The sequence below is a fragment of the Protomyctophum bolini genome (genome assembly GCF_963924005.1).
Source record: "Protomyctophum bolini genome assembly, chromosome: 8".
NCBI lineage: Eukaryota > Metazoa > Chordata > Actinopteri > Myctophiformes > Myctophidae > Protomyctophum > Protomyctophum bolini.
Genome location: NC_137869.1, coordinates 22738329 through 22762258, shown reverse-complemented (window position 1 = coordinate 22762258; position 23930 = coordinate 22738329). Strand labels below are relative to the sequence as shown.

The following is a 23930-nucleotide window of genomic DNA, read 5'->3' as shown; positions in this document are numbered from 1 at the left end:
CCACTACTTTTTAGGGCAAGATGAAAAGAGCGCGAAACAGTTCAGCCCATGCTGTGCTATATTGGATCACATTGCTTCTGTATAGTAGCCTATGCAGACTGCTTTTTAGGTTAAGAAGAACATACTGTATCACTTGAGTTTTTGCCAGGTGAAACCTAGCTTATGATCGCTGCTGTTGGCTATGGGGACCTTTGCGCGACCTAGTCCTGATTGGAAGGCCGAGTCTGACCACATACTCTGAAACGCTTTGCAGAAGTCTGGATGTGTTTTAATTTTGTTATTGTACTGTAAGTCAGAGGAGCCTATCAAAAGTGTTTCACGCGGCGGTGGCTCAGGGGTAGAGTGGCTGGATGGTAGAGTAACCGCAAGGCTGCCAGTTCGAACCCGGGCTCCTCCAGAGTTAGTGTCCTTGAGCAAGACACTGAACCCCTAATTGCTCCTGATGTGCTGGTTGGTGCCTTGCATGGTTTCCGCCGCCATCGGTGTATGAATGTGTGTGGGAATGGGTGAATGTAATGCACAATCTATGTAAAGCGCCTTGGATAAAGGCGCTATATAAATGCACCATTTACCTTACCTGCTTTGTAACCATCTTCCAGCCATCCCAGTGACATTCAAACAGAAGCTGAAGAACCAGGAGGCCGTGGAGGAAGGCAGTGTGACTTTACGCTGTGAGCTGTCTAAGTCTGGGGTCCCAGTGGAGTGGAGGAAAGATTCACTGCTGCTGAAAGAGGGACAAAAATACCAGATGAAACAGGAGGGCAGGGTGTCTGAGATGATGATCACGAACATAGTTCTGCACGATGCCGGCGAGTACAGCTGCTGCGTAGGCGCCGCTATGACGTCGGCTGACATCAAAGTTAGAGGTAGACTGTTTGCACACAGATACACACACACAACAACCAAAAGTGTCAAATAATGGTTAGAAGCTGTTTTTCAACAGCCAAAAGTGTCAAATAATGTTTTAGGAGCTGTTTCTCAACAACCAAAAGTGTCAAATAGTGGTTAGAAGCTGTTTTTCACCAACCAAAAGTGTCAAATAATGGTTAGAAGCTGTTTTTCAACAGCCAAAAGTGTCAAATAATGTTTTCGGAGCTGTTTCTCAACAACCAAAAGTGTCAAATAATGGTTGGAAGCTGTTTTTAAACAGCCAAATGTGTCAAATAATGTTTTAGGAGCTGTTTCTCAACAACCAAAAGTGTCAAATAATGGTTAGAAGCTGTTTTTCAACAACCAAAAGTGTCAAATAATGTTTTAGGCGCTGTTTCTCAACAGCCAAAAGTGTCAAATAATTGTTAGAAGCTGTTTCTCAACAACCAAAAGTGTCAAATAATGGTTAGAAGCTGTTTTTCAGCAGCCAAAAGTGTCAAATAATGTTTTATGAGCTGTTTCTCAACAACCAAAAGTGTCAAATAATGGTTAGAAGCTGTTTTTGAACAGCCAAAAGTGTAAAATAATGTTTTAGGAGCTGTTTCTCAACAACCAAAAGTGTCAAATAATGGTTGGAAGCTGTTTTTCAACAGCCAAAAGTGTCAAATAATGTTTTAGGAGCTGTTTCTCAACAACCAAAAGTGTCAAATAATGGTTAGAAGCTGTTTTTCAACAGCCAAAATTGTCAAATAATGTTTTAGGAGCTGTTTCTCAACAACCAAAAGTGTCAAATAATGGTTAGAAGCAGTTTTTCAACAACCAAAAGTGTCAAATAATGTTTTAGGAGCTGTTTCTCAACAGCCAAAAGTGTCAAATAATGGTTAGAAGCTGTTTTTCAACAGCCAAAAGTGTCAAATAATGTTTTAGGAGCTGTTTCTCAAAAACCAAAAGTGTTAAATAGTGGTTAGAAGCTGTTTTTCAACAACCAAAAGTGTCAAATAATGGTTAGAAGCTGTTTTTCAACAGCCAAAAGTGTCAAATAATGTTTTAGGAGCTGTTTCTCAACAACCAAAATTGTCAAATAATGTTTTAGGAGCTGTTTCTCAACAACCAAAGTGTCAAATAATGGTTAGAAGCTGTTTTTCAACAACCAAAAGTGTCAAATAATGTTTTAGGAGCTGTTTCTCAACAACCAAAAGTGTCAAATAATGTTTTAGGAGCTGTTTCTCAACAACCAAAAGTGTCAAATAATGTTTTAGGAGCTGTTTCTCAACAACCAAAGTGTCAAATAATGGTTAGAAGCTGTTTTTCAACAACCAAAAGTGTAAAATAATGTTTTAGGAGCTGTTTCTCAACAACCAAATGTGTCAAATAATGTTTTAGGAGCTGTTTCTCAACAACCAAAGTGTCAAATAATGGTTAGAAGCTGTTTTTCAACAACCAAAAGTGTCAAATAATGTTTTAGGAGCTGTTTCTCAACAACCAAAAGTGTCAAATAATGTTTTAGGAGCTGTTTCTCAACAACCAAAAGTGTAAAATAATGTTTTAGGAGCTGTTTCTCAAAAACCAAAGTGTCAAATAATGGTTAGAAGCTGTTTTTTAACAACCAAAAGTGTCAAATAATGTTTTAGGAGCTGTTTCTCAACAACCAAAGTGTCAAATAATGGTTAGAAGCTGTTTTTCAACAACCAAAAGTGTAAAATAATGTTTTAGGAGCTGTTTCTCAACAACCAAAAGTGTCAAATAATGTTTTAGGAGCTGTTTCTCAACAACCAAAGTGTCAAATAATGGTTAGAAGCTGTTTCTCAACAACCAAAAGTGTCAAATAATGTTTTAGGAGCTGTTTCTCAACAACCAAAAGTGTCAAATAGTGGTTAGAAGCTGTTTTTCAACAACCAAAAGTGTCAAATAATGGTTAGAAGCTGTTTTTCAACAACCAAAAGTGTAAAATAATGTTTTAGGAGCTGTTTCTCAACAACCAAAAGTGTCAAATAATGTTTTAGGAGCTGTTTCTCAACAACCAAAGTGTCAAATAATGGTTAGAAGCTGTTTCTCAACAACCAAAAGTGTCAAATAATGTTTTAGGAGCTGTTTCTCAACAACCAAAAGTGTCAAATAGTGGTTAGAAGCTGTTTTTCAACAACCAAAAGTGTCAAATAATGGTTAGAAGCTGTTTTTCAACAACCAAAAGTGTCAAATAATGTTTTAGGAGCTGTTTCTCACTAACCAAAAGTGTAAAATAATGTTTTAGGAGCTGTTTCTCAACAACCAAAGTGTCAAATAATGGTTAGAAGCTGTTTTTCAACAACCAAAAGTGTCAAATAATGTTTTAGGAGCTGTTTCTCAATAACCAAAAGTGTAAAATAATGTTTTAGGAGCTGTTTCTCAACAACCAAAGTGTCAAATAATGGTTAGAAGCTGTTTTTCAACAACCAAAAGTGTCAAATAATGTTTTAGGAGCTGTTTCTCAACAACCAAAAGTGTAAAATAATGTTTTAGGAGCTGTTTCTCAACAACCAAAGTGTCAAATAATGGTTAGAAGCTGTTTTTCAACAACCAAAAGTGTCAAATAATGTTTTAGGAGCTGTTTCTCAATAACCAAAAGTGTAAAATAATGTTTTAGGAGCTGTTTCTCAACAACCAAAGTGTCAAATAATGGTTAGAAGCTGTTTTTCAACAACCAAAAGTGTCAAATAATGTTTTAGGAGCTGTTTCTCACTAACCAAAAGTGTAAAATAATGTTTTAGGAGCTGTTTCTCAACAACCAAAGTGTCAAATAATGGTTAGAAGCTGTTTTTCAACAACCAAAAGTGTCAAATAATGTTTTAGGAGCTGTTTCTCAATAACCAAAAGTGTAAAATAATGTTTTAGGAGCTGTTTCTCAACAACCAAAGTGTCAAATAATGGTTATAAGCTGTTTTTCAACAACCAAAAGTGTCAAATAATGTTTTAGGAGCTGTTTCTCAACAACCAAAAGTGTAAAATAATGTTTTAGGAGCTGTTTCTCAACAACCAAAGTGTCAAATAATGGTTAGAAGCTGTTTTTCAACAACCAAAAGTGTCAAATAATGTTTTAGGAGCTGTTTCTCAATAACCAAAAGTGTCAAATAATGTTTTAGGAGCTGTTTCTCAACAACCAAAGTGTCAAATAATGGTTAGAAGCTGTTTTTCAACAACCAAAAGTGTCAAATAATGTTTTAGGAGCTGTTTCTCACTAACCAAAAGTGTAAAATAATGTTTTAGGAGCTGTTTCTCAACAACCAAAGTGTCAAATAATGGTTAGAAGCTGTTTTTCAACAACCAAAAGTGTCAAATAATGTTTTAGGAGCTGTTTGTCAATAACCAAAAGTGTAAAATAATGTTTTAGGAGCTGTTTCTCAACAACCAAAGTGTCAAATAATGGTTAGAAGCTGTTTTTCAACAACCAAAAGTGTCAAATAATGTTTTAGGAGCTGTTTCTCAATAACCAAAAGTGTAAAATAATGTTTTAGGAGCTGTTTCTCAACAACCAAAGTGTCAAATAATGGTTAGAAGCTGTTTTTCAACAACCAAAAGTGTCAAATAATGTTTTAGGAGCTGTTTCTCAATAACCAAAAGTGTAAAATAATGTTTTAGGAGCTGTTTCTCAACAACCAAAGTGTCAAATAATGGTTAGAAGCTGTTTTTCAACAACCAAAAGTGTCAAATAATGTTTTAGGAGCTGTTTCTCACTAACCAAAAGTGTAAAATAATGTTTTAGGAGCTGTTTCTCAACAACCAAAGTGTCAAATAATGGTTAGAAGCTGTTTTTCAACAACCAAAAGTGTCAAATAATGTTTTAGGAGCTGTTTCTCAATAACCAAAAGTGTAAAATAATGTTTTAGGAGCTGTTTCTCAACAACCAAAGTGTCAAATAATGGTTAGAAGCTGTTTTTCAACAACCAAAAGTGTCAAATAATGTTTTAGGAGCTGTTTCTCAATAACCAAAAGTGTAAATAATTTAAATAATTTGCCTCCCAAAATAATTTGCCAAAATAATTTGCCTCCCAAAATAATTTGCCTCCCAAAATAATTTGCCAAAATAATTTGCCTCCCAAAATAATTTGCCAAAATAATTTGCCTCCCAAAATAATTTGCCTGCCAAAATAATTTGCCTCCCAAAATAATTTGCCTCCCAAAATAATTTGCCTCCCAAAATAATTTGCCAAAATAATTTGCCAAAATAATTTGCCTCCCAAAATAATTTGCCAAAATAATTTGCCAAAATAATTTGCCTCCCAAAATAATTTGCCAAACTAATTTGCCTCCCAAAATAATTTGCCAAAATAATTTGCCTTCCAAAATAATTTGCCTCCCAAAATCATTTGCCTCCCAAAATAATTTGCCTCCCAAAATAATTTGCCTCCCAAAATAATTTGCCTCCCAAAATAATTTGCCTCCCAAAATAATTTGCCTCCCAAAATAATTTGCCTCCCAAAATAATTTGCCAAAATAATTTGCCTCCTAAAATAATTTGCCAAAATAATTTGCCTCCCAAAATAATTTGCCAAAATAATTTGCCAAAATAATTTGCCAAAATAATTTGCCTCCCAAAATAATTTGCCAAAATAATTTGCCTCCCAAAATAATTTGCCAAAATAATTTGCCTTCCAAAATAATTTGCCTCCCAAAATCATTTGCCTGCCAAAATAATTTGCCTCCCAAAATAATTTGCCAAAATAATTTGCCAAAATAATTTGCCTCCCAAAATAATTTGCCAAAATAATTTGCCTCCTAAAATAATTTGCCATAATAATTTGCCAAAATAATTTGCCAAAATAATTTGCCTCCCAAAATAATTTGCCAAAATAATTTGCCTCCCAAAATAATTTGCCTCCCAAAATAATTTGCCTCCCAAAATAATTTGCCAAAATAATTTGCCTCCCAAAATAATTTGCCAAAATAATTTGCCTCCCAAAATAATTTGCCAAAATTATTTGCCTCCCAAAATAATTTTCCTCCCAAAATAATTTGCCAAAATAATTTGCCTCCCAAAATAATTTGCCAAAATAATTTGCCTCCCAAAATAATTTGCCAAAATAATTTGCCTCCCAAAATAATTTGCCTCCCAAAATAATAATAATCACCAATAATAATAACCAAAAGTGTAAAATAATGTTTTAGGATCTGTTTCTAAACAACCAAAGTGTCAAATAATGGTTAGAAGCTGTTTTTCAACAACCAAAAGTGTCAAATAATGTTTTAGGAGCTGTTTGTCAATAACCAAAAGTGTAAAATAATGTTTTAGGAGCTGTTTCTCAACAACCAAAGTGTCAAATAATGGTTAGAAGCTGTTTTTCAACAACCAAAAGTGTCAAATAATGTTTTAGGAGCTGTTTCTCAATAACCAAAAGTGTAAAATAATGTTTTAGGAGCTGTTTCTCAACAACCAAAGTGTCAAATAATGGTTAGAAGCTGTTTTTCAACAACCAAAAGTGTCAAATAATGTTTTAGGAGCTGTTTCTCAATAACCAAAAGTGTAAAATAATGTTTTAGGAGCTGTTTCTCAACAACCAAAGTGTCAAATAATGGTTAGAAGCTGTTTTTCAACAACCAAAAGTGTCAAATAATGTTTTAGGAGCTGTTTCTCACTAACCAAAAGTGTAAAATAATGTTTTAGGAGCTGTTTCTCAACAACCAAAGTGTCAAATAATGGTTAGAAGCTGTTTTTCAACAACCAAAAGTGTCAAATAATGTTTTAGGAGCTGTTTCTCAATAACCAAAAGTGTAAAATAATGTTTTAGGAGCTGTTTCTCAACAACCAAAGTGTCAAATAATGGTTAGAAGCTGTTTTTCAACAACCAAAAGTGTCAAATAATGTTTTAGGAGCTGTTTCTCAATAACCAAAAGTGTAAATAATTTAAATAATTTGCCTCCCAAAATAATTTGCCAAAATAATTTGCCTCCCAAAATAATTTGCCTCCCAAAATAATTTGCCAAAATAATTTGCCTCCCAAAATAATTTGCCTGCCAAAATAATTTGCCTCCCAAAATAATTTGCCTCCCAAAATAATTTGCCTCCCAAAATAATTTGCCTCCCAAAATAATTTGCCAAAATAATTTGCCAAAATAATTTGCCTCCCAAAATAATTTGCCAAAATAATTTGCCAAAATAATTTGCCTCCCAAAATAATTTGCCAAAATAATTTGCCAAACTAATTTGCCTCCCAAAATAATTTGCCAAAATAATTTGCCTTCCAAAATAATTTGCCTCCCAAAATCATTTGCCTGCCAAAATAATTTGCCAAAATAATTTGCCTCCCAAAATAATTTGCCTCCCAAAATAATTTGCCTCCCAAAATAATTTGCCTCCCAAAATAATTTGCCAAAATAATTTGCCTCCTAAAATAATTTGCCAAAATAATTTGCCTCCCAAAATAATTTGCCAAAATAATTTGCCAAAATAATTTGCCTCCCAAAATAATTTGCCAAAATAATTTGCCTCCCAAAATAATTTGCCAAAATAATTTGCCTTCCAAAATAATTTGCCTCCCAAAATCATTTGCCTGCCAAAATAATTTGCCTCCCAAAATAATTTGCCAAAATAATTTGCCTCCCAAAATAATTTGCCAAAATAATTTGCCTCCCAAAATAATTTGCCAAAATAATTTGCCTCCTAAAATAATTTGCCATAATAATTTGCCAAAATAATTTGCCAAAATAATTTGCCTCCCAAAATAATTTGCCAAAATAATTTGCCTCCCAAAATAATTTGCCTCCCAAAATAATTTGCCTCCCAAAATAATTTGCCAAAATAATTTGCCTCCCAAAATAATTTGCCAAAATAATTTGCCTCCCAAAATAATTTGCCAAAATAATTTGCCTCCCAAAATAATTTTCCTCCCAAAATAATTTGCCAAAATAATTTGCCTCCCAAAATAATTTGCCAAAATAATTTGCCTCCCAAAATAATTTGCCTCCCAAAATAATAATAATCACCAATAATAATAACCAAAAGTGTCAAATAATGTTTTAGGAGCTGTTTCTCAATAACCAAAAGTGTAAAATAATGTTTTAGGATCTGTTTCTAAACAACCAAAGTGTCAAATAATGGTTAGAAGCTGTTTTTCAACAACCAAAAGTGTCAAATAATGTTTTAGGAGCTGTTTCTCACTAACCAAAAGTGTAAAATAATGTTTTAGGAGCTGTTTCTCAACAACCAAAGTGTCAAATAATGGTTAGAAGCTGTTTTTCAACAACCAAAAGTGTCAAATAATGTTTTAGGAGCTGTTTCTCAATAACCAAAAGTGTAAAATAATGTTTTAGGAGCTGTTTCTCAACAACCAAAGTGTCAAATAATGGTTAGAAGCTGTTTTTCAACAACCAAAAGTGTCAAATAATGTTTTAGGAGCTTTTTCTCACTAACCAAAAGTGTAAAATAATGTTTTAGGAGCTGTTTCTCAACAACCAAAGTGTCAAATAATGGTTAGAAGCTGTTTTTCAACAACCAAAAGTGTCAAATAATGTTTTAGGAGCTGTTTCTCAATAACCAAAAGTGTAAAATAATGTTTTAGGAGCTGTTTCTCAACAACCAAAGTGTCAAATAATGGTTAGAAGCTGTTTTTCAACAACCAAAAGTGTCAAATAATGTTTTAGGAGCTGTTTCTCAATAACCAAAAGTGTAAATAATTTAAATAATTTGCCTCCCAAAATAATTTGCCAAAATAATTTGCCTCCCAAAATAATTTGCCTCCCAAAATAATTTGCCAAAATAATTTGCCTCCCAAAATAATTTGCCAAAATAATTTGCCTCCCAAAATAATTTGCCTGCCAAAATAATTTGCCTCCCAAAATAATTTGCCTCCCAAAATAATTTGCCTCCCAAAATAATTTGCCAAAATAATTTGCCAAAATAATTTGCCAAAATAATTTGCCTCCCAAAATAATTTGCCAAAATAATTTGCCAAAATAATTTGCCTCCCAAAATAATTTGCCAAACTAATTTGCCTCCCAAAATAATTTGCCAAAATAATTTGCCTTCCAAAATAATTTGCCTCCCAAAATCATTTGCCTGCCAAAATAATTTGCCAAAATAATTTGCCTCCCAAAATAATTTGCCTCCCAAAATAATTTGCCTCCCAAAATAATTTGCCTCCCAAAATAATTTGCCTCCCAAAATAATTTGCCTCCCAAAATAATTTGCCAAAATAATTTGCCTCCTAAAATAATTTGCCTCCCAAAATAATTTGCCAAAATAATTTGCCAAAATAATTTGCCAAAATAATTTGCCTCCCAAAATAATTTGCCAAAATAATTTGCCTCCCAAAATAATTTGCCAAAATAATTTGCCTTCCAAAATAATTTGCCTCCCAAAATCATTTGCCTGCCAAAATAATTTGCCTCCCAAAATAATTTGCCAAAATAATTTGCCTCCCAAAATAATTTGCCAAAATAATTTGCCTCCCAAAATAATTTGCCAAAATAATTTGCCTCCTAAAATAATTTGCCATAATAATTTGCCAAAATAATTTGCCAAAATAATTTGCCTCCCAAAATAATTTGCCAAAATAATTTGCCTCCCAAAATAATTTGCCTCCCAAAATAATTTGCCTCCCAAAATAATTTGCCAAAATAATTTGCCTCCCAAAATAATTTGCCAAAATAATTTGCCTCCCAAAATAATTTGCCTCCCAAAATAATTTTCCTCCCAAAATAATTTGCCAAAATAATTTGCCTCCCAAAATAATTTGCCAAAATAATTTGCCTCCCAAAATAATTTGCCTCCCAAAATAATAATAATCACCAATAATAATAACCAAAAGTGTCAAATAATGTTTTAGGAGCTGTTTCTCAATAACCAAAAGTGTAAAATAATGTTTTAGGATCTGTTTCTAAACAACCAAAGTGTCAAATAATGGTTAGAAGCTGTTTTTCAACAACCAAAAGTGTCAAATAATGTTTTAGGAGCTGTTTCTCACTAACCAAAAGTGTAAAATAATGTTTTAGGAGCTGTTTCTCAACAACCAAAGTGTCAAATAATGGTTAGAAGCTGTTTTTCAACAACCAAAAGTGTCAAATAATGTTTTAGGAGCTGTTTCTCAATAACCAAAAGTGTAAAATAATGTTTTAGGAGCTGTTTCTCAACAACCAAAGTGTCAAATAATGGTTAGAAGCTGTTTTTCAACAACCAAAAGTGTCAAATAATGTTTTAGGAGCTGTTTCTCAACAACCAAAAGTGTAAAATAATGTTTTAGGAGCTGTTTCTCAACAACCAAAGTGTCAAATAATGGTTAGAAGCTGTTTTTCAACAACCAAAAGTGTCAAATAATGTTTTTGGAGCTGTTTCTCAATAACCAAAAGTGTAAAATAATGTTTTAGGAGCTGTTTCTCAACAACCAAAGTGTCAAATAATGGTTAGAAGCTGTTTTTCAACAACCAAAAGTGTCAAATAATGTTTTAGGAGCTGTTTCTCACTAACCAAAAGTGTAAAATAATGTTTTAGGAGCTGTTTCTCAACAACCAAAGTGTCAAATAATGGTTAGAAGCTGTTTTTCAACAACCAAAAGTGTCAAATAATGTTTTAGGAGCTGTTTCTCAATAACCAAAAGTGTAAAATAATGTTTTAGGAGCTGTTTCTCAACAACCAAAGTGTCAAATAATGGTTAGAAGCTGTTTTTCAACAACCAAAAGTGTCAAATAATGTTTTAGGAGCTGTTTCTCAACAACCAAAGTGTCAAATAATGGTTAGAAGCTGTTTTTCAACAACCAAAAGTGTCAAATAATGTTTTAGGAGCTGTTTCTCAATAACCAAAAGTGTAAAATAATGTTTTAGGAGCTGTTTCTCAACAACCAAAGTGTCAAATAATGGTTAGAAGCTGTTTTTCAACAACCAAAAGTGTCAAATAATGTTTTAGGAGCTGTTTCTCACTAACCAAAAGTGTAAAATAATGTTTTAGGGGCTGTTTCTCAACAACCAAAGTGTCAAATAATGGTTAGAAGCTGTTTTTCAACAACCAAAAGTGTCAAATAATGTTTTAGGAGCTGTTTCTCAATAACCAAAAGTGTAAAATAATGTTTTAGGAGCTGTTTCTCAACAACCAAAGTGTCAAATAATGGTTAGAAGCTGTTTTTCAACAACCAAAAGTGTCAAATAATGTTTTAGGAGCTGTTTCTCAATAACCAAAAGTGTAAAATAATGTTTTAGGAGCTGTTTCTCAACAACCAAAGTGTCAAATAATGGTTAGAAGCTGTTTTTCAACAACCAAAAGTGTCAAATAATGTTTTAGGAGCTGTTTCTCAATAACAAAAAGTGTAAAATAATGTTTTAGGAGCTGTTTCTCAACAACCAAAGTGTCAAATAATGGTTAGAAGCTGTTTTTCAACAACCAAAAGTGTCAAATAATGTTTTAGGAGCTGTTTCTCACTAACCAAAAGTGTAAAATAATGTTTTAGGAGCTGTTTCTCAACAACCAAAGTGTCAAATAATGGTTAGAAGCTGTTTTTCAACAACCAAAAGTGTCAAATAATGTTTTAGGAGCTGTTTCTCAATAACCAAAAGTGTAAAATAATGTTTTAGGAGCTGTTTCTCAACAACCAAAGTGTCAAATAATGGTTAGAAGCTGTTTTTCAACAACCAAAAGTGTCAAATAATGTTTTAGGAGCTGTTTCTCAATAACCAAAAGTGTAAATAATTTAAATAATTTGCCTCCCGAAATAATTTGCCTCCCAAAATAATTTGCCAAAATAATTTGCCTCCCAAAATAATTTGCCAAAATAATTTGCCTCCCAAAATAATTTGCCTCCCAAAATTATTTGCCAAAATTATTTGCCTCCCAAAATAATTTGCCTCCCAAAATAATTTGCCTCCCAAAATAATTTGCCAAAATAATTTGCCTCCCAAAATAATTTGCCTCCCAAAATAATTTGCCAAAATAATTTGCCTCCCAAAATAATTTGCCTCCCAAAATAATTTGCCAAAATAATTTGCCAAAATAATTTGCCTCCCAAAATAATTTGCCAAAATAATTTGCCTCCCAAAATAATTTGCCAAAATAATTTGCCTTCCAAAATAATTTGCCTCCCAAAATCATTTGCCTGCCAAAATAATTTGCCTCCCAAAATAATTTGCCAAAATAATTTGCCTCCCAAAATAATTTGCCTCCCAAAATAATTTGCCTCCCAAAATAATTTGCCTCCCAAAATAATTTGCCTCCCAAAATAATTTGCCTCCTAAAATAATTTGCCAAAATAATTTGCCAAAATAATTTGCCTCCCAAAATAATTTGCCAAAATAATTTGCCTCCCAAAATAATTTGCCTCCCAAAATAATTTGCCAAAATAATTTGCCTCCCAAAATAATTTGCCAAAATAATTTGCCTCCCAAAATAATTTGCCAAAATAATTTGCCTTCCAAAATAATTTGCCTCCCAAAATCATTTGCCTGCCAAAATCATTTGCCAAAATAATTTGCCTCCCAAAATAATTTGCCAAAATAATTTGCCTCCCAAAATAATTTGCCTCCCAAAATAATTTGCCTCCCAAAATAATTTGCCTCCCAAAATAATTTGCCTCCTAAAATAATTTGCCAAAATAATTTGCCAAAATAATTTGCCTCCCAAAATAATTTGCCAAAATAATTTGCCAAAATAATTTGCCTCCCAAAATAATTTGCCTCCCAAAATAATTTGCCTCCCAAAATAATTTGCCAAAATAATTTGCCTCCCAAAATAATTTGCCAAAATAATTTGCCTCCCAAAATAATTCTCCTCCCAAAATAATTTGCCAAAATAATTTGCCTCCCAAAATAATTTGCCTCCCAAAATAATTTGCCAAAATAATTTGCCTCCCAAAATAATTTGCCAAAATAATTTGCCTCCCAAAATAATTTGCCTCCCAAAATAATTTGCCTCCCAAAATAATAATAATCACCAATAATAATAACCAAAAGTGTCAAATAATGTTTTAGGAGCTGTTTCTCAATAACCAAAAGTGTAAAATAATGTTTTAGGATCTGTTTCTCAACAACCAAAGTGTCAAATAATGGTTAGAAGCTGTTTTTCAACAACCAAAAGTGTCAAATAATGTTTTAGGAGCTGTTTCTCACTAACCAAAAGTGTAAAATAATGTTTTAGGAGCTGTTTCTCAACAACCAAAGTGTCAAATAATGGTTAGAAGCTGTTTTTCAACAACCAAAAGTGTCAAATAATGTTTTAGGAGCTGTTTCTCAATAACCAAAAGTGTAAAATAATGTTTTAGGAGCTGTTTCTCAACAACCAAAGTGTCAAATAATGGTTAGAAGCTGTTTTTCAACAACCAAAAGTGTCAAATAATGTTTTAGGAGCTGTTTCTCAACAACCAAAAGTGTAAAATAATGTTTTAGGAGCTGTTTCTCAACAACCAAAGTGTCAAATAATGGTTAGAAGCTGTTTTTCAACAACCAAAAGTGTCAAATAATGTTTTAGGAGCTGTTTCTCAATAACCAAAAGTGTAAAATAATGTTTTAGGAGCTGTTTCTCAACAACCAAAGTGTCAAATAATGGTTAGAAGCTGTTTTTCAACAACCAAAAGTGTCAAATAATGTTTTAGGAGCTGTTTCTCACTAACCAAAAGTGTAAAATAATGTTTTAGGAGCTGTTTCTCAACAACCAAAGTGTCAAATAATGGTTAGAAGCTGTTTTTCAACAACCAAAAGTGTAAAATAATGTTTTAGGAGCTGTTTCTCAATAACCAAAAGTGTAAAATAATGTTTTAGGAGCTGTTTCTCAACAACCAAAGTGTCAAATAATGGTTAGAAGCTGTTTTTCAACAACCAAAAGTGTCAAATAATGTTTTAGGAGCTGTTTCTCAACAACCAAAAGTGTAAAATAATGTTTTAGGAGCTGTTTCTCAACAACCAAAGTGTCAAATAATGGTTAGAAGCTGTTTTTCAACAACCAAAAGTGTCAAATAATGTTTTAGGAGCTGTTTCTCAATAACCAAAAGTGTAAAATAATGTTTTAGGAGCTGTTTCTCAACAACCAAAGTGTCAAATAATGGTTAGAAGCTGTTTTTCAACAACCAAAAGTGTCAAATAATGTTTTAGGAGCTGTTTCTCACTAACCAAAAGTGTAAAATAATGTTTTAGGAGCTGTTTCTCAACAACCAAAGTGTCAAATAATGGTTAGAAGCTGTTTTTCAACAACCAAAAGTGTCAAATAATGTTTTAGGAGCTGTTTGTCAATAACCAAAAGTGTAAAATAATGTTTTAGGAGCTGTTTCTCAACAACCAAAGTGTCAAATAATGGTTATAAGCTGTTTTTCAACAACCAAAAGTGTCAAATAATGTTTTAGGAGCTGTTTCTCAATAACCAAAAGTGTAAAATAATGTTTTAGGAGCTGTTTCTCAACAACCAAAGTGTCAAATAATGGTTAGAAGCTGTTTTTCAACAACCAAAAGTGTCAAATAATGTTTTAGGAGCTGTTTCTCAATAACCAAAAGTGTAAAATAATGTTTTAGGAGCTGTTTCTCAACAACCAAAGTGTCAAATAATGGTTAGAAGCTGTTTTTCAACAACCAAAAGTGTCAAATAATGTTTTAGGAGCTGTTTCTCACTAACCAAAAGTGTAAAATAATGTTTTAGGAGCTGTTTCTCAACAACCAAAGTGTCAAATAATGGTTAGAAGCTGTTTTTCAACAACCAAAAGTGTCAAATAATGTTTTAGGAGCTGTTTCTCAATAACCAAAAGTGTAAAATAATGTTTTAGGAGCTGTTTCTCAACAACCAAAGTGTCAAATAATGGTTAGAAGCTGTTTTTCAACAACCAAAAGTGTCAAATAATGTTTTAGGAGCTGTTTCTCAATAACCAAAAGTGTAAATAATTTAAATAATTTGCCTCCCGAAATAATTTGCCTCCCAAAATAATTTGCCTCCCAAAATAATTTGCCAAAATAATTTGCCTCCCAAAATAATTTGCCAAAATAATTTGCCTCCCAAAATAATTTGCCAAAATAATTTGCCTCCCAAAATAATTTGCCTCCCAAAATAATTTGCCAAAATAATTTGCCTCCCAAAATAATTTGCCTCCCAAAATAATTTGCCTCCCAAAATAATTTGCCAAAATAATTTGCCTCCCAAAATAATTTGCCTCCCAAAATAATTTGCCAAAATAATTTGCCAAAATAATTTGCCTCCCAAAATAATTTGCCAAAATAATTTGCCTCCCAAAATAATTTGCCAAAATAATTTGCCTTCCAAAATAATTTGCCTCCCAAAATCATTTGCCTGCAAAAAAAATTTGCCTCCCAAAATAATTTGCCAAAATAATTTGCCTCCCAAAATAATTTGCCTCCCAAAATAATTTTCCTCCCAAAATAATTTGCCTCCCAAAATAATTTGCCTCCCAAAATAATTTGCCTCCTAAAATAATTTGCCAAAATAATTTGCCAAAATAATTTGCCTCCCAAAATAATTTGCCAAAATAATTTGCCTCCCAAAATAATTTGCCTCCCAAAATAATTTGCCAAAATAATTTGCCTCCCAAAATAATTTGCCAAAATAATTTGCCTCCCAAAATAATTTGCCAAAATAATTTGCCTCCCAAAATAATTTTCCTCCCAAAATAATTTGCCTCCCAAAATAATTTGCCTCCCAAAATAATTTGCCAAAATAATTTGCCTCCCAAAATAATTTGCCAAAATAATTTGCCTCCCAAAATAATTTGCCTCCCAAAATAATTTGCCAAAATAATTTGCCTCCCAAAATAATTTGCCTCCCAAAATAATTTGCCTCCCAAAATAATTTGCCTCCCAAAATAATAATAATCACCAATAATAATAACCAAAAGTGTCAAATAATGTTTTAGGAGCTGTTTCTCAATAACCAAAAGTGTAAAATAATGTTTTAGGATCTGTTTCTCAACAACCAAAGTGTCAAATAATGGTTAGAAGCTGTTTTTCAACAACCAAAAGTGTCAAATAATGTTTTAGGAGCTGTTTCTCAATAACCAAAAGTGTAAAATAATGTTTTAGGAGCTGTTTCTCAACAACCAAAGTGTCAAATAATGGTTAGAAGCTGTTTTTCAACAACCAAAAGTGTCAAATAATGTTTTAGGAGCTGTTTCTCAACAACCAAAAGTGTAAAATAATGTTTTAGGAGCTGTTTCTCAACAACCAAAGTGTCAAATAATGGTTAGAAGCTGTTTTTCAACAACCAAAAGTGTCAAATAATGTTTTAGGAGCTGTTTCTCAACAACCAAAAGTGTAAAATAATGTTTTAGGAGCTGTTTCTCAACAACCAAAGTGTCAAATAATGGTTAGAAGCTGTTTTTCAACAACCAAAAGTGTCAAATAATGTTTTAGGAGCTGTTTCTCAATAACCAAAAGTGTAAAATAATGTTTTAGGAGCTGTTTCTCAACAACCAAAGTGTCAAATAATGGTTAGAAGCTGTTTTTCAACAACCAAAAGTGTCAAATAATGTTTTAGGAGCTGTTTCTCAATAACCAAAAGTGTAAATAATTTAAATAATTTGCCTCCCAAAATAATTTGCCAAAATAATTTGCCTCCCAAAATAATTTGCCTCCCAAAATAATTTGCCAAAATAATTTGCCTCCCAAAATAATTTGCCAAAATAATTTGCCTCCCAAAATAATTTGCCTGCCAAAATAATTTGCCTCCCAAAATAATTTGCCTCCCAAAATAATTTGCCTCCCAAAATAATTTGCCAAAATAATTTGCCAAAATAATTTGCCAAAATAATTTGCCTCCCAAAATAATTTGCCAAAATAATTTGCCTCCCAAAATAATTTGCCAAACTAATTTGCCTCCCAAAATAATTTGCCAAAATAATTTGCCTTCCAAAATAATTTGCCTCCCAAAATCATTTGCCTGCCAAAATAATTTGCCAAAATAATTTGCCTCCCAAAATAATTTGCCTCCCAAAATAATTTGCCTCCCAAAATAATTTGCCAAAATAATTTGCCTCCCAAAATAATTTGCCAAAATAATTTGCCTCCCAAAATAATTTGCCTCCCAAAATAATTTGCCAAAATAATTTGCCAAAATAATTTGCCTCCCAAAATAATTTGCCAAAATAATTTGCCTCCCAAAATAATTTGCCAAAATAATTTGCCTTCCAAAATAATTTGCCTCCCAAAATCATTTGCCTGCCAAAATAATTTGCCTCCCAAAATAATTTGCCTCCCAAAATAATTTGCCTCCCAAAATAATTTGCCTCCCAAAATAATTTGCCTCCCAAAATAATTTGCCTCCCAAAATAATTTGCCTCCTAAAATAATTTGCCAAAATAATTTGCCTCCCAAAATAATTTGCCAAAATAATTTGCCTCCCAAAATAATTTGCCTCCCAAAATAATTTGCCTCCCAAAATAATTTGCCAAAATAATTTGCCTCCCAAAATAATTTGCCAAAATAATTTGCCTCCCAAAATAATTTGCCAAAATAATTTGCCTCCCAAAATAATTTTCCTCCCAAAATAATTTGCCAAAATAATTTGCCTCCCAAAATAATTTGCCTCCCAAAATAATTTGCCAAAATAATTTGCCTCCCAAAATAATTTGCCAAAATAATTTGCCTCCCAAAATAATTTGCCTCCCAAAATAATTTGCCTCCCAAAATAATTTGCCAAAATAATTTGCCTCCCAAAATAATTTGCCTCCCAAAATAATTTGCCTCCCAAAATAATAATAATCACCAATAATAATAACCAAAAGTGTCAAATAATGTTTTAGGAGCTGTTTCTCAATAACCAAAAGTGTAAAATAATGTTTTAGGATCTGTTTCTCAACAACCAAAGTGTCAAATAATGGTTAGAAGCTGTTTTTCAACAACCAAAAGTGTCAAATAATGTTTTAGGAGCTGTTTCTCAATAACCAAAAGTGTAAAATAATGTTTTAGGAGCTGTTTCTCAACAACCAAAGTGTCAAATAATGGTTAGAAGCTGTTTTTCAACAACCAAAAGTGTCAAATAATGTTTTAGGAGCTGTTTCTCAACAACCAAAAGTGTAAAATAATGTTTTAGGAGCTGTTTCTCAACAACCAAAGTGTCAAATAATGGTTAGAAGCTGTTTTTCAACAACCAAAAGTGTCAAATAATGTTTTAGGAGCTGTTTCTCAACAACCAAAAGTGTAAAATAATGTTTTAGGAGCTGTTTCTCAACAACCAAAGTGTCAAATAATGGTTAGAAGCTGTTTTTCAACAACCAAAAGTGTCAAATAATGTTTTAGGAGCTGTTTCTCAATAACCAAAAGTGTAAAATAATGTTTTAGGAGCTGTTTCTCAACAACCAAAGTGTCAAATAATGGTTAGAAGCTGTTTTTCAACAACCAAAAGTGTCAAATAATGTTTTAGGAGCTGTTTCTCAATAACCAAAAGTGTAAATAATTTAAATAATTTGCCTCCCAAAATAATTTGCCAAAATAATTTGCCTCCCAAAATAATTTGCCTCCCAAAATAATTTGCCAAAATAATTTGCCTCCCAAAATTATTTGCCAAAATTATTTGCCTCCCAAAATAATTTGCCTCCCAAAATAATTTGCCTCCCAAAATAATTTGCCAAAATAATTTGCCTCCCAAAATAATTTGCCTCCCAAAATAATTTGCCAAAATAATTTGCCTCCCAAAATAATTTGCCTCCCAAAATAATTTGCCAAAATAATTTGCCAAAATAATTTGCCTCCCAAAATAATTTGCCAAAATAATTTGCCTCCCAAAATAATTTGCCAAAATAATTTGCCTTCCAAAATAATTTGCCTCCCAAAATCATTTGCCTGCCAAAATAATTTGCCTCCCAAAATAATTTGCCAAAATAATTTGCCTCCCAAAATAATTTGCCTCCCAAAATAATTTGCCTCCCAAAATAATTTGCCTCCCAAAATAATTTGCCTCCTAAAATAATTTGCCAAAATAATTTGCCAAAATAATTTGCCTCCCAAAATAATTTGCCAAAATAATTTGCCTCCCAAAATAATTTGCCTCCCAAAATAATTTGCCAAAATAATTTGCCTCCCAAAATAATTTGCCAAAATAATTTGCCTCCCAAAATAATTTGCCAAAATAATTTGCCTCCCAAAATAAATTTCCTCCCAAAATAATTTGCCAAAATAATTTGCCTCCCAAAATAATTTGCCTCCCAAAATAATTTGCCAAAATAATTTGCCTCCCAAAATAATTTGCCAAAATAATTTGCCTCCCAAAATAATTTGCCTCCCAAAATAATTTGCCTCCCAAAATAATTTGCCAAAATAATTTGCCTCCCAAAATAATTTGCCTCCCAAAATAATTTGCCTCCCAAAATAATAATAATCACCAATAATAATAACCAAAAGTGTCAAATAATGTTTTAGGAGCTGTTTCTCAATAACCAAAAGTGTAAAATAATGTTTTAGGATCTGTTTCTCAACAACCAAAGTGTCAAATAATGGTTAGAAGCTGTTTTTCAACAACCAAAAGTGTCAAATAATGTTTTAGGAGCTGTTTCTCAATAACCAAAAGTGTAAAATAATGTTTTAGGAGCTGTTTCTCAACAACCAAAGTGTCAAATAATGGTTAGAAGCTGTTTTTCAACAACCAAAAGTGTCAAATAATGTTTTAGGAGCTGTTTCTCAACAACCAAAAGTGTAAAATAATGTTTTAGGAGCTGTTTCTCAACAACCAAAGTGTCAAATAATGGTTAGAAGCTGTTTTTCAACAACCAAAAGTGTCAAATAATGTTTTAGGAGCTGTTTCTCAACAACCAAAAGTGTAAAATAATGTTTTAGGAGCTGTTTCTCAACAACCAAAGTGTCAAATAATGGTTAGAAGCTGTTTTTCAACAACCAAAAGTGTCAAATAATGTTTTAGGAGCTGTTTCTCAATAACCAAAAGTGTAAAATAATGTTTTAGGAGCTGTTTCTCAACAACCAAAGTGTCAAATAATGGTTAGAAGCTGTTTTTCAACAACCAAAAGTGTCAAATAATGTTTTAGGAGCTGTTTCTCAATAACCAAAAGTGTAAATAATTTAAATAATTTGCCTCCCAAAATAATTTGCCAAAATAATTTGCCTCCCAAAATAATTTGCCTCCCAAAATAATTTGCCAAAATAATTTGCCTCCCAAAATAATTTGCCAAAATAATTTGCCTCCCAAAATAATTTGCCAAAATAATTTGCCTCCCAAAATTATTTGCCAAAATTATTTTCCTCCCAAAATAATTTGCCTCCCAAAATAATTTGCCTCCCAAAATAATTTGCCAAAATAATTTGCCTCCCAAAATAATTTGCCTCCCAAAATAATTTGCCTCCCAAAATAATTTGCCTCCCAAAATAATTTGCCAAAATAATTTGCCTCCTAAAATAATTTGCCAAAATAATTTGCCAAAATAATTTGCCAAAATAATTTGCCTCCCAAAATAATTTGCCAAAATAATTTGCCAAAATAATTTGCCTCCCAAAATAATTTGCCTCCCAAAATAATTTGCCTCCCAAAATAATTTGCCAAAATAATTTGCCTCCCAAAATAATTTGCCAAAATAATTTGCCTCCCAAAATAATTTGCCAAAATAATTTGCCTCCCAAAATAATTTGCCTCCCAAAATAATTTTCCTCCCAAAATAATTTGCCAAAATAATTTGCCTCCCAAAATAATTTGCCTCCCAAAATAATTTGCCAAAATAATTTGCCTCCCAAAATAATTTGCCAAAATAATTTGCCTCCCAAAATAATTTGCCTCCCAAAATAATTTGCCTCCCAAAATAATTTGCCTCCCAAAATAATTTGCCTCCCAAAATAATAATAATCACCAATAATAATAACCAAAAGTGTCAAATAATGTTTTAGGAGCTGTTTCTCAATAACCAAAAGTGTAAAATAATGTTTTAGGATCTGTTTCTCAACAACCAAAGTGTCAAATAATGGTTAGAAGCTGTTTTTCAACAACCAAAAGTGTCAAATAATGTTTTAGGAGCTGTTTCTCACTAACCAAAAGTGTAAAATAATGTTTTAGGAGCTGTTTCTCAACAACCAAAGTGTCAAATAATGGTTAGAAGCTGTTTTTCAACAACCAAAAGTGTCAAATAATGTTTTAGGAGCTGTTTCTCAATAACCAAAAGTGTAAAATAATGTTTTAGGAGCTGTTTCTCAACAACCAAAGTGTCAAATAATGGTTAGAAGCTGTTTTTCAACAACCAAAAGTGTCAAATAATGTTTTAGGAGCTGTTTCTCAACAACCAAAAGTGTAAAATAATGTTTTAGGAGCTGTTTCTCAACAACCAAAGTGTCAAATAATGGTTAGAAGCTGTTTTTCAACAACCAAAAGTGTCAAATAATGTTTTAGGAGCTGTTTCTCAATAACCAAAAGTGTAAAATAATGTTTTAGGAGCTGTTTCTCAACAACCAAAGTGTCAAATAATGGTTAGAAGCTGTTTTTCAACAACCAAAAGTGTCAAATAATGTTTTAGGAGCTGTTTCTCACTAACCAAAAGTGTAAAATAATGTTTTAGGGGCTGTTTCTCAACAACCAAAGTGTCAAATAATGGTTAGAAGCTGTTTTTCAACAACCAAAAGTGTCAAATAATGTTTTAGGAGCTGTTTCTCAATAACCAAAAGTGTAAAATAATGTTTTAGGAGCTGTTTCTCAACAACCAAAGTGTCAAATAATGGTTAGAAGCTGTTTTTCAACAACCAAAAGTGTCAAATAATGTTTTAGGAGCTGTTTCTCAATAACCAAAAGTGTAAAATAATGTTTTAGGAGCTGTTTCTCAACAACCAAAGTGTCAAATAATGGTTAGAAGCTGTTTTTCAACAACCAAAAGTGTCAAATAATGTTTTAGGAGCTGTTTCTCAATAACAAAAAGTGTAAAATAATGTTTTAGGAGCTGTTTCTCAACAACCAAAGTGTCAAATAATGGTTAGAAGCTGTTTTTCAACAACCAAAAGTGTCAAATAATGTTTTAGGAGCTGTTTCTCACTAACCAAAAGTGTAAAATAATGTTTTAGGAGCTGTTTCTCAACAACCAAAGTGTCAAATAATGGTTAGAAGCTGTTTTTCAACAACCAAAAGTGTCAAATAATGTTTTAGGAGCTGTTTCTCAATAACCAAAAGTGTAAATAATTTAAATAATTTGCCTCCCAAAATAATTTGCCAAAATAATTTGCCTCCCAAAATAATTTGCCTCCCAAAATAATTTGCCAAAATAATTTGCCTCCCAAAATAATTTGCCAAAATAATTTGCCTCCCAAAATAATTTGCCTGCCAAAATAATTTGCCTCCCAAAATAATTTGCCTCCCAAAATAATTTGCCAAAATAATTTGCCAAAATAATTTGCCAAAATAATTTGCCTCCCAAAATAATTTGCCAAAATAATTTGCCAAAATAATTTGCCTCCCAAAATAATTTGCCAAACTAATTTGCCTCCCAAAATAATTTGCCAAAATAATTTGCCTTCCAAAATAATTTGCCTCCCAAAATCATTTGCCTGCCAAAATAATTTGCCAAAATAATTTGCCTCCCAAAATAATTTGCCTCCCAAAATAATTTGCCAAAATAATTTGCCTCCCAAAATAATTTGCCTCCCAAAATAATTTGCCTCCCAAAATAATTTGCCTCCCAAAATAATTTGCCAAAATAATTTGCCTCCTAAAATAATTTGCCAAAATAATTTGCCTCCCAAAATAATTTGCCAAAATAATTTGCCAAAATAATTTGCCAAAATAATTTGCCAAAATAATTTGCCTCCCAAAATAATTTGCCAAAATAATTTGCCTCCCAAAATAATTTGCCAAAATAATTTGCCTTCCAAAATAATTTGCCTCCCAAAATCATTTGCCTGCCAAAATAATTTGCCAAAATAATTTGCCTCCCAAAATAATTTGCCAAAATAATTTGCCAAAATAATTTGCCTCCCAAAATAATTTGCCAAAATAATTTGCCTCCTAAAATAATTTGCCAAAATAATTTGCCAAAATAATTTGCCAAAATAATTTGCCAAAATAATTTGCCTCCCAAAATAATTTGCCAAAATAATTTGCCTCCCAAAATAATTTGCCTCCCAAAATAATTTGCCAAAATAATTTGCCTCCCAAAATAATTTGCCAAAATAATTTGCCTCCCAAAATAATTTGCCAAAATAATTTGCCTCCCAAAATAATTTTCCTCCCAAAATAATTTGCCAAAATAATTTGCCTCCCAAAATAATTTGCCTCCCAAAATAATTTGCCTCCCAAAATAATTTGCCTCCCAAAATAATAATAATCACCAATAATAATAACCAAAAGTGTCAAATAATGTTTTAGGAGCTGTTTCTCAATAACCAAAAGTGTAAAATAATGTTTTAGGATCTGTTTCTCAACAACCAAAGTGTCAAATAATGGTTAGAAGCTGTTTTTCAACAACCAAAAGTGTCAAATAATGTTTTAGGAGCTGTTTCTCACTAACCAAAAGTGTAAAATAATGTTTTAGGAGCTGTTTCTCAACAACCAAAGTGTCAAATAATGGTTAGAAGCTGTTTTTCAACAACCAAAAGTGTCAAATAATGTTTTAGGAGCTGTTTCTCAATAACCAAAAGTGTAAAATAATGTTTTAGGAGCTGTTTCTCAACAACCAAAGTGTCAAATAATGGTTAGAAGCTGTTTTTCAACAACCAAAAGTGTCAAATAATGTTTTAGGAGCTGTTTCTCAACAACCAAAAGTGTAAAATAATGTTTTAGGAGCTGTTTCTCAACAACCAAAGTGTCAAATAATGGTTAGAAGCTGTTTTTCAACAACCAAAAGTGTCAAATAATGTTTTTGGAGCTGTTTCTCAATAACCAAAAGTGTAAAATAATGTTTTAGGAGCTGTTTCTCAACAACCAAAGTGTCAAATAATGGTTAGAAGCTGTTTTTCAACAACCAAAAGTGTCAAATAATGTTTTAGGAGCTGTTTCTCACTAACCAAAAGTGTAAAATAATGTTTTAGGAGCTGTTTCTCAACAACCAAAGTGTCAAATAATGGTTAGAAGCTGTTTTTCAACAACCAAAAGTGTCAAATAATGTTTTAGGAGCTGTTTCTCAATAACCAAAAGTGTAAAATAATGTTTTAGGAGCTGTTTCTCAACAACCAAAGTGTCAAATAATGGTTAGAAGCTGTTTTT

At 32.0% G+C, this 23930-nt stretch overlaps 1 protein-coding gene across 1 annotated transcript in view; it reads left to right on the top strand.

The window, feature by feature from the left end:
* Positions 1 to 23930, top strand: part of obscna (obscurin, cytoskeletal calmodulin and titin-interacting RhoGEF a) — a 152108-nt gene that overhangs the window by 23798 nt on the left and 104380 nt on the right. Inside the window, exon 24 of the mRNA XM_080770756.1 lies at positions 600 to 866. Coding sequence (XP_080626882.1) covers positions 600 to 866 — 267 coding nt within the window. The remainder of the gene's footprint in view (positions 1 to 599; positions 867 to 23930) is intronic.